This window comes from Scyliorhinus canicula, chromosome 3 (genome assembly GCF_902713615.1).
Source record: "Scyliorhinus canicula chromosome 3, sScyCan1.1, whole genome shotgun sequence".
In the NCBI taxonomy this organism is placed as follows: Eukaryota; Metazoa; Chordata; class Chondrichthyes; order Carcharhiniformes; family Scyliorhinidae; genus Scyliorhinus; species Scyliorhinus canicula.
The window spans coordinates 207826107-207843502 of NC_052148.1; the positions used below are offsets into that span (position 1 = coordinate 207826107).

The 17396-nt window shown below is 49.8% G+C and overlaps 1 protein-coding gene across 8 annotated transcripts in view; it reads right to left on the minus strand.

The window, feature by feature from the left end:
- The window catches only part of sorcs2 (sortilin-related VPS10 domain containing receptor 2), an 840628-nt gene that overhangs the window by 2791 nt on the left and 820441 nt on the right, over window positions 1-17396 (minus strand). For 5 of the 8 annotated variants that reach the window (XM_038792096.1, XM_038792098.1, XM_038792102.1 and 2 more), the window contains one exon: window positions 12029-12186. The exons of 1 other annotated variant lie outside the window; for it this stretch is intronic. In XM_038792096.1, the coding sequence (XP_038648024.1) occupies window positions 12029-12186 (158 nt within the window). The remainder of the gene's footprint in view (window positions 1-12028; window positions 12187-17396) is intronic. 2 more of the 8 variants (XM_038792097.1, XM_038792099.1) reach the window with 1 other exon arrangement.

Here is a 17396-nt window from a genome sequence, read left to right on the forward strand (position 1 = left end):
TTTCAGAAGGCTAGACCGAAAGGGGTAGGAGGTGGTGTCACTTTGCTAGGAAAGGAAGGGATCAGTGCTGTAATGAGAAATGATATAGGCACTGAGAACAAGACGTGGAATCAGTCTGGGTATAAATAAGAAATGGCAAAGGAAAGAAGCCCCTGGTAGGAATAACCTATAGGTCTTAAAACAGTAGTTCCGCAGTGGGGCACAGTATAAACCAGAAAATATTGGGGGTACAACAATAATCATGAGTGATTTGAATATGCACATAATCTGGATTAATCAAATTGGCAAGGGTAGCATTGAGGGAAAGTTCCTTGAATGCATTAGAGATTGTTTCTTGGCGCAATATGTTATGGAACCAACCGGGGAGCAGGCTATTATGGATTTGATATTGTGTAATGAGGAGGGATTAATTAATGACCTCATAGTTAAGGATCCTCTGGGGAAGAGTGATCATAGCATGGTAGAATTTCAAATTCACTTTGAGGGCAAGAAACTAGAAAACCCCTACTAGCATTCTGAAGTTAAACAAAGGTAATTACATAGGCATGAGGACAGATTTGGCCCGGCTGGACTGGGCAGGAAGACTAAGAGGTAGGACAGTTGATGTGGCAGTTATTTAAGGAGATATTCACTTCATCCCAACTAAAATATATTCCAGAGAGGAAGATTGTAAGAGGGGGAAAATATCCATGACTACATAAGGAAGTTGAACAAAAACTAAGGCCATATTGCAAAGGCGAGTGGCAGGCTGGAAGATTGGGAAACTGTTTGAGATCAACAAAAGGCTACTAAAAAAGTAGTAAAAAGAGCAAAGGTAGGGCAGCACAGTGGCCTAGTGGTTAGCACAGCTGCCTCACGGCGCTGAGGTCCCAGGTTCGATCCCGGCTCTGGGTCACTGTTCGTGTGGAGTTTGCACATTCTCCCCGTGTCTGCGTGGGTTTCACCCCCACAACCCAAAAATGTGCAGAGTAGGTAGATTGGCCATGCTAAATTGCCCCTTAATTGGAAAAAATAATTGGGTAATCTAAATTTATATTAAAAAAAAGAGCAAAGGTAAATTATGAGCGCAAATATGAAAAAAGATAGAAAAAGCTTCTATAGTATATGTATATAAAAGAGAACAGAGTAGCTAAAGTAAATGTTGGTCCCTTAGAGGATGAGACCCAGGAGTGAATAGTGGGGAACACAGAAATGGTGGAGATACTAAATCAATATTCTGCCTCCGTTTTCACGGTGGAGGACACTAGTTCCATCCCTATAGCAACAGGTCATGCAGAGGAAATAGAGCGGGAGGAAATCAGAACAGTCATCATCAATAGGGAAAAGTACTAAACAATCTATAGGGATTGAGAGCGACAAGTCCCCAGGGCCTGATGACCTACATCCTAGGTTTTAAAGGAAGTGGCAGCGGAGATCGTGAACCCATTGGTTCTAATATTCCAAAATTTCCTGGATGCGGGAATGGTTCCAGTGGATTGGAAAAATGTGAATGTTATTAATCTTATTCAAAAAAGGAGGGAGCCAGAAACAGGAAAGATACAGCCAGGATTCTGACCTATCCCCTCCTCAGTCATTGTAAAATACCAATAAGGCCAACATATTGGAATAGAACAAAACACTGATAAATATTATATACACACTTCAAAAACACCCCAAATATCAGAAAAAGAATTCCCATCAACACTCCTCCAAACCAAGCTCTTTAATAAAGCCGAGTGCCTCTTCAGGCATCATAAAATAATGCTCCTTCCCCTAAAAAGTCACCCAAGGTTTGGTTGGGTACAAAATGACCGCCGCTTGGCCAGGTCTGCACCAATATCTTGGAATACTTGAATCCGCAGACCCTCCCAAGTACAGTGTCTCATCATCCTTGCCCACCTCAAGATCTGCTCCTTTTCCTGGAATTGGTGCTTTCGCACTATCACCGCCCTCGGTGGCTCCCCTGTTCTCGGCATCCGCCTTAGTGATCGATGTGCCCAATCCACCTCCGGGGCCTCTCACAGACCCCCTCGTCCACCAACTTCACCAACATCGGGCAGCATGGTGGCAAAGTGGTTAGCACTGCTGTCTGTGTGGAGTTTGCACATTCTCCCCGTGTCTGCATGGGTCTCACCCTCACAACCCAAAGATGTGCAGGGTAGGTGGTTGGCCACGCTCAATTGCCCCTTCATTGGAAAAATTTTAAAAAGTAAAATAAAAACTGCGCCAACATCTTTCACACATAAGCTGTGGCACTCGTTCCCTCAACTTTCACAGACACCCTCATCCACCAGCTTCACCAACATCCGCGACACATAGGCCGTAGCACCCGTTCCCTCCACTCCATCCGTCAGTCCTACAATACCTAGATTATGCTGCCTGGACCAATTCTCCCAGTTGTGCACCTTCATTTTCAGCTCTTGCAGCCTCCGCCTCCAACTCCACAATCCGATCACTGTGGTCCGTGACTGCTCTTTCCACTCTTTGATCGTCGTACCTTGCAACTCCAGTTGCTTCGCCACTCACTCCATGGTGCCGCGAAGTGGGGCAACCACTCCTTAAATTGCCCTCAACCAATCATCCTGCATCTCTCGCCGATGCTGTTGAATTTCTCCTTGAACTCCACCAATTGCTCCACTGGCAATGGAGTGGACGACGATAATGGCCCCGCCTCTGCCATGTTTTCTGTAACTACGCCACGCAGACCCTCCATCTCCAACACCGTTGCATTACTCGACACCTGCCGTGAGCAGTAGCCCACCAATATTCCACCTCAGAGGAGAATTCACTCCCAAACACTTATACCAAAGAGCCCATTAATTGGGCAGAAAGGTCTCTAAAGTGGTGCACGTGAAAATCGACTCAGGCCTTCAGGAGGCCATATTCAGGGTGTCGGACCAGCCGGGGTTGGAACATTGAACAAACAGTGCAGATGGAGGCCATTCGGCCCATTGAGTCTGTACCGACCCACTTAAGCCCACACTTCCACCCTATCCCCGTAACCCAATAACCCCTCCTAACCTTTTTGGTCACTAAGGGCAATTTATCATGGCCAATCCATCTAACCTGCACGTCTTTGGACTGTGAGAGGAAATCGGAGCACCCGGAGGAAACCCACGTAGACACGGGGAGAACGTGGAAGCCACAGTGCTATCCACTTATGCTACCGTGCTGCCCATGGAAACGGGTGCGGAGGCAGATGTTGTAGCCTTCACCTCGCTGATCGCCCGAAGGTGGATCCTGTTGGGTTGGACAGCAACCTCTCCACCCTGTGCCCTGGTGTGGTGGGGACGGGGGGGGACGGGGGGGGGGGGGGGGGGGGGGGGGGGGGGGGACGGGACGGGGGGGTACTGTTGGAATTCTTGACTCTTGAAAAGGTTAAGTTTGAACTGAGGGAAGGATGTAGGGGTTCTACAATTCATGGGCGTTATTCATTATGCACTTTCAAGAATTGGATAACATCAAACATTTGTTAGGGGGGGTTGGGGGGAGGGGGACTGTATGCATGAATGGTGACTATGGGTGATTCCTGATTCCTTTTTGTTATTTGTTTATGTTAACATGCGGGCAGTTGTTTGGGGGTTGGTGGGAGGATGGGATTGTTGTTGTTGAAATGGGGATTGACATTATATTTGTTACTGCTTATTGTTGGTGGGTGCAAATTTGGGGGAAAATGTGGGAAAGGAGGAGAATAAAAATATTATTTTTTTAAATTGGGCACAAAGGGCCGAAACCAAAACCTTCTAGCAGGAGCTACCCTTTGTGCGACCAATCAGCACATGGCCACCACCGGACGTCTGAAGGAGAGGAGATCGAATTGAGGTATATAAGTTGACAAAAGATACTGGCAAAGTAGACGTAGAGCAGATACTTTCTCTTGTGGGGCAATCTGGAGTGAGAGGTCACAGTTTTAGAATAAGGGGTAGTAGATTTAAAACAGAGACGAGGAGAAATTACTTCTCTCAAAGGGTCGTGGATGTGAGGAAATCACTATCCCAGAGCGCGGTGGAGGCCGGGACGTTGATAAAATTTAAGGAGCAGATAGACAGATTTTTAGTTAGTAATGAATTGAAGGGTTATGGGGAGTGGGCGGGATGGTGGAGTTGAGGCCAAGATGAGATCAGCCATGATTTTATTAAATGGTGGAGCAGGCTTGAGGGGCTGAATGGCCCACTCCTGCTCCTAGTTCTGATGTTATATTGTACCAGGAGTGGATCACAGGATAACAAAGGATCAGGAGTCCACCATGGGTCCGTATTCCCCCCAGTGCATGTCCCTCATCCGTTAATGAAAAAGAAAACAAGCTGCTCATTCAAACAAGAAAGTGTACCAACAATTTGGCCGGGGGGGGGGGGGGGGGGGGGGGGTGTTATCAGGATATCAACCAAATTACAGGACTTGGCTTAACCGCAGGCCTCCATGCACAATAGAAGCAAATCCCAAGTCTCCCGGGATATCCCTAATAGGTGCCTTGAGCAGGGTCATCCCATGCTCCGGGGGACACTGCAGCACCAGACCTGGCCCAGAGTAGGACATTCTGACACAGGAATCAATACCCCCAAGAATCACACGCAAGGTAGTGCACCACCCTCGTATATCCTAAAAATAAATTACACACTCACAACTGGGGAGACTCTATCATCGAAGAGAAGACTTGTCAAGACATCCAATAAATGGGTGCCCGAGTTGGGGGGGGGGGGGGGGGGGCTGAATCCCCCCCCCCACCCCCCCGTACAATAATGGGAACTTCCAATGGACCACTGGACCGGACCAGGATTTTTTTTATTTTTTTTTAAATTTAGATTAGCCAATTATTTTTTCCAATTAAGGGGCAATTTAGTGTGGCCAATCCACCTACTCTGCACATTTTTGGGTTGTGGGGGCGAAACCCACGCAGACACGGGGAGAACGTGCAAACTCCACACGGACAGTGACCCAGAGCCGGGATCGAACCTGGGACCTCAGCGCCGTGAGGCGGTTGTGCTAACCACTAGGCCACCGTGCTGCCCTTGAACCAGGATTTATAACAGCTCACTGCTCACCCAGCTGAGGAAAAAGGAAGAAGGAAAAAACCCAAAGGGAAGAACGCCCGTGCTGACCATGGAATATTACCACTGCATCACATTGCATAGCATCACAAGAAGGATATTAAGAGAAATGACAGTGCTGCCTCAACGGAGACACAGGACTGGTCCCCGTTGATGATAGGAGCGTCGCTCAAGTGCTGTCCCCATACCTCCGCCATGTAGATTTATGTATGACGGCAAGCACACCAGTTTCCCTTCCCATCTCGGGCCATTATTTGAAACGGCCGCCTCGATCCCAGCATCCAGTGACAGGCCCTCCCCCCCCCCCCCCCCCCCCCCCCCCCCCCACTGTGACAATGCTGACACTCCCCTTCCCTCAGCTGACAAGGGAAGCATGCCCAATGCCTCAGCAATTGCTTCACACCCCCACCACAGGAAAAACAGGTCACCTCTGGACACCGCGCAAACATGACGGTGACCTGACACCCCCCCCCCCCCCCACCAGAGCCCCTCAGCACCCCCTCAGCCTCCCCCCTTTAGCCACCTGCCCCTCCCCCCAGGCCTCCCTCAGGTCTCCCCCCTTCAGTCCCCGCGCCCTGCCGTGGCCAACGGTGCATTGCTCCCTGGCACCAGGAACTGACACCCTGGCAGTGACACCCTAGCTTGGCATGACGGACCCCAAAGAGGGTCAAGGCGGTTAACCCATTTCTCCCATCCCCCTCTGCCACTGCCCAGGCTGCCACTGTGGCATGGCAGCACACAGGGTTAGCACTGTTGCTTCGCAGTGCCAGGGTCCCAGGTTCGATTCCCGGCTTGAGTCACTGTCTGTGCGGAGCCAGCACATTCCCCCGTGTCTGCGTGGGTTTCCTCCGGGTGCTCCGGTTTCCTCCCACAAGTCCCAAAAGACATGCTTGTAAGGTGAATTGGACATTCTGAATTCTCATTCAGTGTACCCGAACAGGTGCCGGAATGTGGTGACTCGGGGATTTTCACAGTAGCTTCTTTGCAGTGTTAATGTATGCCTACTTGTGACAATAATAAAGATTATTATTATTAGGCTGCAGAGAGAGGGTCCTCCAAGAATCTTGGGTGGGCTTGGGCTGTGGGTAAGGGGTGGAGCACTGAACCCTCCTCTGGGATGGGGGTCCAGTGTCTGGATTGCCCTTTCCAGCCCTGGGCAACCTGAAGATCACTATTGACATGTTTATCTAAGGCAGCCCTCTCTTCAAACTCCTCATCCTGGTCTGATCTGCTCAAACGCTAAAGTGGCCTTTTCACTCTGAACTGCTCTGTCTGACATGTGCAGAGCAGATCAGACAGTTCATTGACGATTGCAGTCAAAAGGACTTCCCATCCCCATTCCTCGGGTCCAGCATGCCAGGGCTGCTGCAATTGGCTATACTTACACCAATGCCCGCCTGGTGGATTTCCCATTGAGGTGCCGGAGCAACGTGGGGAAGGGGGACTGGGCTTCCAGCTCATTAATTGCATATTATGCATGCAAATCAGCAGTTTGCATGTACCCGTTGGCATGGGATGTGCAGCCCGCTATGGGCAGCAATGCGGGAGCGGAGACTGGGGATGGATTTGCTACCCAGTGCCAATAATGTTTATCGGCTGGCACTCCATTGACAATCGCAACGGGTGAGAATGGACAATCCCACCCACAAACACAGCTTCCACATGGAAAACCCAACACAATGAGGGGGATACTCCGGAAACCATTGTATATGAGCACTTGGAGCAGGCTGCCAAACTCCCCCATCAAACCTATCCCCCACATGAGGGAAGGGCTCCAACAATGTAGAGGCATGGCACACAGTCTCTCTCTTCAACAAATCAACCAAAGATTGACCAAACTCACCTTGGCATCTGACCCCACTCAATTCCTTCTATTCTCATAAGTCTAAAACACAAAATGCTCCAACCTCAAGCAAAAGTCAGAACAACTCAGTCCTCCCCAGGATACATAATCTGCCCTGGCCATCAAAGGAGGTATAGATTCTTAAACTCAAAATAGCATAAAACAAAATAAAGACCCAATACGGTTAGCTCGAACTGGAGGGCTACCCTCAGTTTATGTGAGAACTTAACCCTACCACCCAACTCCAAACCAACCAACCACCTATCAACCCTGCCATGGCTCCACTCATCTTCATTATAAAACAGATAAGGGGTGTGCAAAACGTACTCCTTTCCCAAAACCATAAGGATTACAGCACATAGTGATTAGCACTGCTGCCTCATGGCGCCGAGGTCCCAGGTTCGATCCCGACTCTGGTCACTGTCCATGTGGAGTTTGCACATTGCCCCCCCTGTTTGCATGGGTTTCACCCCCCACAACCCAAAGATGTGCAAGGCAGCATGGTAGCACAAGTGGCTAGCACTGTGGTTTCACAGCACCGGGGTCCCAGGTTCGATTCCCTTCTGGGTCACTGTCTGTGTGGAATCTGCACGTTCTCCCCGTGTCTGCGTTGGTTTCTTCCGTGTGCTCCGTAATCCTCCCACAGTCCAAAGACGTGCAGGTTAGGTGGATTGGCCATGCTAAATTGCCCTTAGTGTCCAAAAAAAGTTAGGAGGGGTTATTGGGTTACGGGATAGGGTGGCAGTGAGGGCTTAAGTGGGCCGGTACAGACACAATAGGCCAAATGGCCTCCTTCTGCACTGCATGCTCTATGTAGGTGGATTGGCCATGCTAAATTGCCCCTTAATTGGAAAAAAAAAGAATTGGGTACTCTAAATAATAATAATCTTTATTCTCACAAGTAGGCTTACATTAATACTGCAATGAAGTTACTGTGAAAAGCCCCTAGTCGCCACATTCTGGCGTCTGTTCGGGTACACAGAGGGAGAATTCAGAATGTCCAAATTACCTAACAGCACATCTTTCAGGTCTTGTGGCAGGAAACCGGAGAACCCGTGGGAAACCCACGCAGACACAGGGAGAACGTGCAGACTCTGCACAGACAGTGGCCCAAGCCGGGAATCGAACCTGGGACTATGCCGCTGTGAAGCAACAGTGCTAACCACTGTGCTACTGTGCCGCTAAAAAAAAACTTTAACCATACCGCCGCTCCAACGCCGAACTGAACCACTGTCTAAGCTCCGGCTGGGGGAGATGACTCGACATGATCGGTTACGTCCAAACCCTCACGGCGAGCGTCCAGAACAATATAATGTAGGGCTAGTGGTCAGGGAGGGCTAATCAACCCCAGGCCACGAAGAGTGGATACATTGCTCTATCAATCCTTGTACGCCCAGCTTCCAGGTTAAGATTACTAACACATGGCAGTTAATTTTCAAACTCAATTGGGAACTCGCCTGCCACTTCTTACCCAAGGACCGGCTCATGGACACTCCTTGTCCAACCCTACCTCCCGAACCCATCAAGATAGATGACACACCATACAGTAGGATCTCAATGAATTGAAGGCGGGCCCTTACAAGGGGAAGTGCTCTGTCGAGTAAAACGATTCTCTCCTATGCCTCCACCATTCTCCCAAGGATATCTCGCAGATCCTCAAAGTGAGCTCCAAGAACCTGCACCACGGTGCTGAGATCCTTATCTAGAACAACATTCTCAATGGTGGCCATCATCCCGGTGCAGACAGCACCGCCGGGGTGAAGGCCCATTCACCAGCAGCAACGCCACTGAAGGCTGGGCCTCATCCTAGCCAACCCCGGCAACCACAGTCAAACAAAGTTCTCTATGATTTAACTTGACTCCAATCAGGACCACCCCGGGACATGGTGCAAGACATATATCCCAAACAAAAAGACAATTATGAAATGTGCACGAGGATAAAATAAAGGATTAAAAAACGTGCAGAACCAAAGCTTGCAAAAATGCAGCCGCTTCCACACTCAGATCATGTGGGACCCGGGTTCCTTTTTTAAAAAAAGTTAGCAGTCTTTATGGCGATTGTAACAATGTGGCTTTCTCTCCCGTTATCTAAATCACTAACAAATAATAAATAGTTGTGGTCCCAACACTTAGTCACATTCTACCAATTAGACTGTCTGCTCATTGTCCAACTCTCCTGCCACTCAATAAATTTCCAAACCAATTTAACACTTGGCTTTCAATTCAACGAGCTTCGAATTTAAAAGGAATTTATGAAGGACTTCATCAAATGTCTTCTGGAAATCCATATAAATAAATATCCCCTGTCCACTTCAGTCACCTCTACAAAAAATTCAATTCTGTCCGCTGGACATGACCTTTACAAATCCATGCTCTGATCAGTTGAAAATGTTCAAGTTGTTCTGTAACTCTACCTTTAACTACAACAGATGGTTAAGGTCATTGGTCTACAATTCTCAGTTTCCCTCTATCATTTTTCTTAAATAATGGATGGCATGCGTAATGTTCCAAACTAAAGGAACAGCTCCCGAATTGAGAGAACTTTCAATGGTTATAATTAGGGCTTTCTTTAAAACCCTGGGATGGATACCATCTGGCCCTGTGATTTGTCACGCTTAGCTGTTATTTTTTTCATTACTGTTATTATGCTAAATTTGGTGTCTCCCGTTCATGATTCAAACAAGTTTCCTTTGGATGTCTGGCACACTATCCTCTTCCTCTACTGTAAATAGTGACAAACTATTCAACATGTCACGGTCGCGAATATAGATTGAAAGGCGGTAGATTTAGAACTGAGAGGAGGAGGAACTCATAGGCAGCACGCAGTATAGTGGTTAGCACTATGGCTTCACAGCCCCAGGGTCCCAGGTTCGATTCCTGGCTTGGGTCACTGACTGTGCGGAGTCTGCATGTTCTCCCTGTGTCTGTGTGGGTTTAATCCGGGTGCTCCGGTTTCCTCCCACAAGTCCTGAAAGACGTGCTGTTAGGTAATTTGGAGAAATTCTCCCTCTGTGTACCCGAACAGGCGCCGGAATATGGCGACTAGGGCTTTTCACAGTAACTTCATTGCAGTGTTAATGTAAGCCTACTTGTGACAATAAAGATTATTAAATGAACAAATTATTATTATTAACTACTTCTCGCAGAGGGTGGTGAATTTGTGGAACTTGTTGTCCATAGTGCGGTGGAATCTGAGTCATTAAATGTTTTCAAGAAGGAGAAAGATATATTTCTGATTTTAAAAAACGGGTTAAAGGGATATGGGCAACAGAAGAGGATTTGAGAGCAGGAAGAGATCAGCCATGATCTGATTGAATGGCGGAGCAGGCTCGAAGGACTGAATTGTCACAGTGTCAATTCTCAAGTTGTCACGGGGTTTTAATTCCTCCTGAACACCCTTTTTTCTCTTATTATAATGGTACAAGTCTTTGCGATGATTTTGATATACCTTGCAGGTTTCTTTTCATATTCCCTTTTTATAGCTCCCACTATCTGCTTTGACACCCTTTGCTGTTTTTTGAATGTCTGCCATTCGCCAGGATCTGTGCTATTTTTTGCATTTTTGCATGATTTTTCTTTTAATTTTATGCAGTCTCTTACCTCTTTAGTCACTCGTGGCTGTTTTTATTGGCAAGTCGACTTGCCCCTTAAGGGTATAAACTAGTTCTGCATCACACAAATTATTTTTTTAAAAACACCTCCCACGGTTCTTCTGCCATTTTACCAATTAACATATTTCCCCTGTTTCCTGTTCCTTTGGCAGTTTGAATGTTTGTCTGCTTCAGGAGGTAAGCCTTTTCATTATGCAAATCAAGCTTCCATTACCTGGTTAGGACTTGGGACTCAGATCTTAAGGACACGGGGATGGGGCGTGTGCCATGTTTAGTTATTGAGCAGTCCAGCTAGCAGTCCTAAAAGGGACTACTGTTTTCTGATTGAAAAACAGCTAAGAAAGGTTTCTGGGTTATATTTCTGTGGAGCTAGGAGGAGCACTCCACAGAAATACTGCAGATCACTGCTGGCCCAAATTTATTCTAAAAGAAAAATCAAATTGACATTTGTTAGGTCTCAGCTGGAGTATTTGTTGGCTATATGTTGGCTATCACACTTTAGGAAGAATATTAAGGTCATGGAAAGCGTACAGAAGGGATACATACTACGATGCTACCAGAGATGAGGCATTTCAGCAATGTGGGGAGATTGGCGTAGGTGTTTGTTTTCTCCTTAAATCAGAGGAGTTTTGGTAGAATTGCGACAAAGTAAATAGAATGTTCAGTGACTAAAGGACAGATTTAAGGTTACTGGCTAAAGAACAAGTGACAGAAGGATATTGAGTTGTGACCTGGAATGCACTAACCAATAAACTGAAGCAGTTTCAGCAGTAACTTCCTGAAGAGAATATGACACGAGAAGGTAAACAATTAATGGGGCGACTGACTAAGAGCAAGTGAGTGGGGCTAATTTGGTAGCTCCAACAAAGAGTGACACAGGCATGATGGAACATATAAACATAGAAGATTGGAGCAGAAGGAGGCCACTCAGCCCTTCGACACTGCTCCACCATTCATCACGATCATGGCTGATCGACCAACTCAATAGCCTAATCCTGCTTTCTCCCCATAACCCTTCATCCCATTTGCCTCAAGGGCCATATCTAGCTGCCTCTTGAATGTATTCAATGTCTTAGCCTCAACTACTTCCTGGGGTAATGAATTCCACAGGCTCACCACTCTTTGGGTGAAGAAATGTCTCCTCATCTATGTCCTAAATAGTCTATCCTGAATCCTCAAATTGTGACCCCTGGTTCTGGACACACCCACCATCAGGAACAACCACCCTGCATCCACCCTATCAAGTCCTGATAGAAGTTTATAAGTCTCTATGAGATCCCCCCTCATTCATCTGAATTCTAGCAAAAACAATCCTAACCTAGTCAATCTCTTCTCATACATCAGTCCCGCCATCCTCGGAATCAGCCTGGTAAACCTTCGCTGCACAGCCTCGAAAGCAAGAACATCCTTCCTCAGAGAAGGTGACCAAACGATGGACTGCCTTCTGTGCTGCATCTAGCTATGAGTCTATTATTTTAACTTGGTAAGTTTGATTCCAAATATCATTGTTTACAATAAAGGAGAGAAACTGGGGAAAAAAAAGCTACCTCTGCCGTTACCTAGCGTCTGGGAGTCCAAATCATCATCAATATATTCTTCCCCTTGTATGATGTGCTGTGTGTCTTCACTGTGATTGACAGGGCTGGTCATTTCCTGCTCCTTTTGATTATGCATCTGTGCATAAACATTCCGCCCAGGTATCTTCCTGCGACACAAAGGGAGAATATATCTACTGTCAGTGTGCATTATCACCATATATTTGTTTTTTAACAACAGAATTAGAATTCCTGATTTTGTACTCAGAGAAGCAGTCTCGCCCATTGGGAGCCCATTATGTGGTGCATCGCTCGTAATTATCTTAATATTTAAATGAATGGTGGGATAATTCAGCAAAATGTAGTTTTGCCAGTTAATCCTATAACGTATTAAGAATTGTAATTCTTCCCCACAAGCAGAAGCAAATGATTGTTTTTATTAATCTTGTGCTTTTACTAAGCCAGTACTAATCAAGGTGAACTGGCCCCACCGGTTCTGGGAAAATAAAGGCAAGGCCACCGCATCCTGGTGGTTTCTAACCACTAGAGAAATTAATCAAAGTGAATTAGTATTGTTATTCTGCGTGTCGTACATCAGGGCAGCATGGTTTTCACCAGGAGGAACAGTATTGTTCCCCAAGAAGCAACTTGAAAAAATATATATTTTTGGGTTGTGAAAGCCACTGATTAGACCACATTAATTGCGCAGTCCAATTGTCTTGACAAGGTGGCATTGGGACATTTCTTTGAACTACGTACTGTAGTCCTACTGGCGCTCCAAATAGGCACTGCGAGGGCATTTCCATGAATTTGACCCAGCATTGCTGAAACAACGGTGAAATACATCCAAATCAGGATGGGTATGAATTGAAACAAATCTTGGGAGGTGACAGCACTCTCACAACATTGCTGCTCTTGTTCTTCATGTCGGTGAAGGTCACAGCGGAAAGATGTGCTGTCCAAGTAACCTTGGTGAGGCACGGCAGAGCACCAGGTAGATGAACAAGTTGGTGGTGAAGGTTTCATTCTGTATCAAGGGGAGATGGTCTGTGTCCTTCTGTAAGTGACTATTACTTTGCATTTGTGTGGTCCAAATATTATCTGTGACTTCCGGTTGCGGCTATGCGGAGCCAAGCCGCACGTTCGGCAGGTCCTGCCAGGAACGGACTTTTGGGCTCTTTTAAGTCCCCCCAGAGGTACTTGCTCGACGGTTCCCAACGTGGGAAGGTGTCAGCAGCGGATTCCCAGTAGTCTATGGTCCTGACCAGGAGTGGGGCCAGCAAAATAGCGGTGGCAGCGCCTAAGAAAAAGCGGGGGAAGAAAATCAAGATGGCGGCCGGCGGAGGCCTCGAGGAATGGAGGCAGTGGGCGCAGGTGCAGCAGGAGACTCTCCAGCACTGTTTTCAGGAGCTCAAAGTGGAGCTGCTGTACTCGCTGAAGGTGAATATGGACAAGTTGCTGGCGACGCAGACAGCCCAGGGGTTGGAGATCCGGGAGCTCCAACAACAAGCCTCTGAAAGAGAGGATGAGGCCGCGGCCCTCGCGGTAAAGGTGGAGATGCACGAGGCGCTCCACAAGAAGTGGCAGGAGCGGTTCGAGGAGATGGGGAATTTGCGGATCCTGGGCCTCACGGAGGGGCTGGAAGGGTCAGACCTGGGGGCCTATGTGGTTGTTTTGTTGAACTCGCTGATGGGAGCTGGGTCCTTCCAGGGGCCCCTGGAGCTGGAGGGGGCCCACAGAATACTGGCCAGTAGGCCCAAACCGAATGAGCCGCCATGGGCGGTGCTGGTACAGTTCCACCGGTTCGTTGACCGAGAGTGCGTGCTTAGGTGGGCCAAGAAGGAGCGGAACAGCAAGTGGGAGAACACGGTAGTGCGGATCTACCAGGACTGGAGTGCAGAGGTGGCCAAACGAAGGGCCGGGTACAACCGGACGAAGGCGGTGCTCCACAGAAAGAGTATGAAGTTTGGCATGTTACAGCCGGCACGTCTGTGGGTCACCTACAAGGACCGGCACTTTTATTTTGAGTCCCCGGAGGAGGCGTGGGCCTTTGTGCGGGCCGAGAAGTTGGACTCTGACTGAGGGTCGGGGATTTGTAAACAACTGTGTTAACCGTTGGTGGGAAGGGTCTCTGTTTTATGCTGTTTCATGCTGTTTTAAGCTGGTTGTGTGTTGTTTCTAGGGTGGGTGGGGTGCTGTTTTTTTTTTCCGGGGGCGGGGTCGGGCAGAGGGAAAGCGCGGGCTTTTCTTCTGTTTCCCGCACTGAGGGTGGATGGGGGCAGGGTCGGTGCTGAGAAGCGCAGGCTTTTTTCCCGCGCAAGAGCGGGAGGGGGAGGACGAGAGTCTGCTGATGGGTCTGGGGGAGGAGGAGTAGCCCCACGTTGGGAGGGGTCGGAGGTGTGGCGGGAGCTGCCGGGGTCAGCAGAAGTTAGCTGGCTCACGGGAGTGCTACGGAGGGAGTAACACAGCTGGGAGGGGTCCTTGCTACGGAGGGAGCAACGCGGCTGGGAGGGGTCCTAGCCTGGGAGGGGGGGGGGGGGTACCGGGCTGCTGCTGAGATGGCCAGGAAGGAGCTGGAGTCTGCAGGGGGGGCCGGGGTGGGGGTTTGCCGCCGTGGGGAACAGGGCCGAGCGAGGGGCGCTGGCCTGGGGCGGGCAGGTGACGGGTTATGGCTGCTCGGCAGGGGAGGGGGGCAGGGAGCCCTCTGATCTGGCTGATAACTTGGAATGTGAGGGGGCTGAATGGGCCGGTCAAACGGGCCCGGGTGTTTATGCACCTGAAGGGGCTGAAGGCGGACGTGGCTATGCTCCAGGAGACGCACCTGAAGGTGGCGGACCAGGTTAGACTGAGGAAGGGCTGGGTAGGCCAGGTGTTTCATTCGGGGCTGGATGCAAAAAATCGGGGAGTGGCGATCCTGGTGGGAAAGAAGGTGCCGTTTGAGGCGTCAAAGATGGTGGCTGACAGTGGAGGGAGGTATATGATGGTGAGCGGCAAGTTGCAAGGGGAGCGGGTGGTGCTGGTGAATGTCTATGCCCCAAATTGGAACAATGCGGGTTTTATGCGGCGCATGTTGGGCCGCATTCCGGATCTAGAGACGGGGGGCTTGATACTGGGTGGGGACTTTAACACGGTGCTGGATCCCCCATTGGATCGATCCATGTCCAGAACGGGCAGGAGGCCCGTGGTGGCTAAGGTGTTGAGGGGGTTTATGGACCAGATGGGAGGGGTGGATCCATGGAGGTTCGCGTGGCCGAGGGCCAGGGAGTATTCATTTTTTCCCATCAGAAGGGGGCTGATTTCGAGGGTGGAGGATGCCGAGTGTTCGGTCATAGTTATTTCGGATCATGCCCCGCACTGGGTAGACCTTGGGTTAGGAGGAGAAGGACCAGCGCCCGCTCTGGCGCCTGGAGGTGGGACTGCTGGCGGATGAGAAGGTGGGCGGGCGGGTTCAGGGGTGTATCAAGAGGTACTTAGAGGCCAATGATAATGGGGAGGTCCGGGTGGGGACGGTTTGTGAAGCATTGAAGGCGGTGGTTAGAGGGGAGTTGATTTCCATCCGAGCCCATAGAGAGAGGGGAGAGCAAAGAGAGAGGGAGAGGTTGGTGGGGAGACGGTGAGGGTGGACAGGAGATACACGGAGGCTCCAGAGGAGGGACTGTTGAGGGAGCGATGTAATCTTCAGGCCAGGTTCGACTTGCTGACCACCGGAATGGCGGAAGCTCAGTGGAGGAAGGCACAGGGAGCGGTGTACGAATATGGAGAGAAGGCGAGTAGGATGCTGGCGCATCAGCTTCATAAGCGTGACGCGGCCAGGGAGATTGGTGGAGTGACGGATAGGGGAGGCAATGTGGTGCGAGGGGGGTGGACATTAATGGGGTCTTCAAGGACTTTTATGGGGAATTGTACCGGGTGGAGGCAGGGGGAATGGGGCGCTTTTCAGACAGGCTGAGATTTCCGAAGGTGGAGGAGGGACAGGTGGAGCGGCTGGGGGCGCCGATTGAGCTGGAGGAGCTGGTCAAAGGGATAGGCAGCATGCAGTCGGGGAAGGCACCGGGGCCGGATGGGTTTCCAGTCGAATTTTACAAAACGTATGCAGACCTGCTGGGCCCCCTGTTGGTTAGGACCTTTAACGAGGCAAGGGAGGGGGGGCTTTGCCCCCGACTATGTCACGGGCGCTGATTTCCTTGATCCTTAAACGGGACAAGGACCTCCTGCAGTGTGGATCACATAGGCCGATCTCGTTGTTAAAGGTGGATGCCAAGCTGTTGGCGAAGATCTTGGCCACAAGGATAGAGGACTGTGTGCCGGGGGTCATTCATGAGTACCACACGGGGTTTGTGAAGGGAAGGCAACTGAACACCAATATACGTAGGCTTCTGAATGTTATCATGATGCCGGCGGTAGAAGGGGAGGCGGAGATAGTGGTAGCATTAGACGCGGAGAAGGCCTTTGATAGGGTTGAGTGGGGGTACTTGTGGGAGGTGCTGGAAAGGTTTGGGTTCGGGGAGGGGTTTGTCAGTTGGGTGAGGCTGTTATATGAGGCCCCGATGGCGAGCCACAAATAGGAAGAGATCAGAGTACTTTAGGTTGTACCGGGGGACGAGACAGGGGTGTCCCCTGTCCCCCTTGCTCTTTGCGTTGGCAATTGAGCCCCTGGCCATGGCGTTGAGGGAGTCGAGGAATTGGAGGGCTCTGATGCGGGGAGGGGAGGAGCACCAAGTGTCATTATACGCAGATGACTTGTTGCTATATGTGGCGGACCCAGTGGGGGGAATGCCGGAGGTGATGAAGATCCTTAGTGAATTTGGGGGCTTTTCTGGGTACAAGCTCAACCTGGGTAAGAGTGAGCTGTTCGTCGTGCACCCGGGGGATCAAGAGGACGGGATTGGTAGGCTCCCACTGAAAAGGGCAGGGAGGAGCTTTCAGTACCTGGGAGTCCAGGTGGCTAGGAGCTGGGGGGGCCCTTCACAAACTTAACCTCACTAGGCTGGTGGAGCAAATGGAGGAGGAGTTTAAAAGATGGGACATGTTGACGTTGTCGGGCAGGGTGCAGTCCGTCAAGGTGACGGTGCTCCCGAGGTTTTTGTTCCTGTTCCAGTGCCTACCCATCCTTATCCCAAAGGCTTTTTTTAGGAGGGTCAATAGGAGTATTACAGGATTTGTATGAGCGCATGGGACTCCGAGGGTGAGAAGGGTGTTTTTGGAGCGGGGCAGGGATAGGGGGGGCTGGTGTTGCCCAAACTCTGTGGGTACTATTGTGCTGCCAACGCAGCGATGGTGCGTAAGTGGATAATGGACGGGGCAGGGGCAGCATGGAAGAGGATTGAGATGGCGTCCTGCGTGGACACGAGCCTGGAGGCGCTGGTAACGGCGCCGTTGC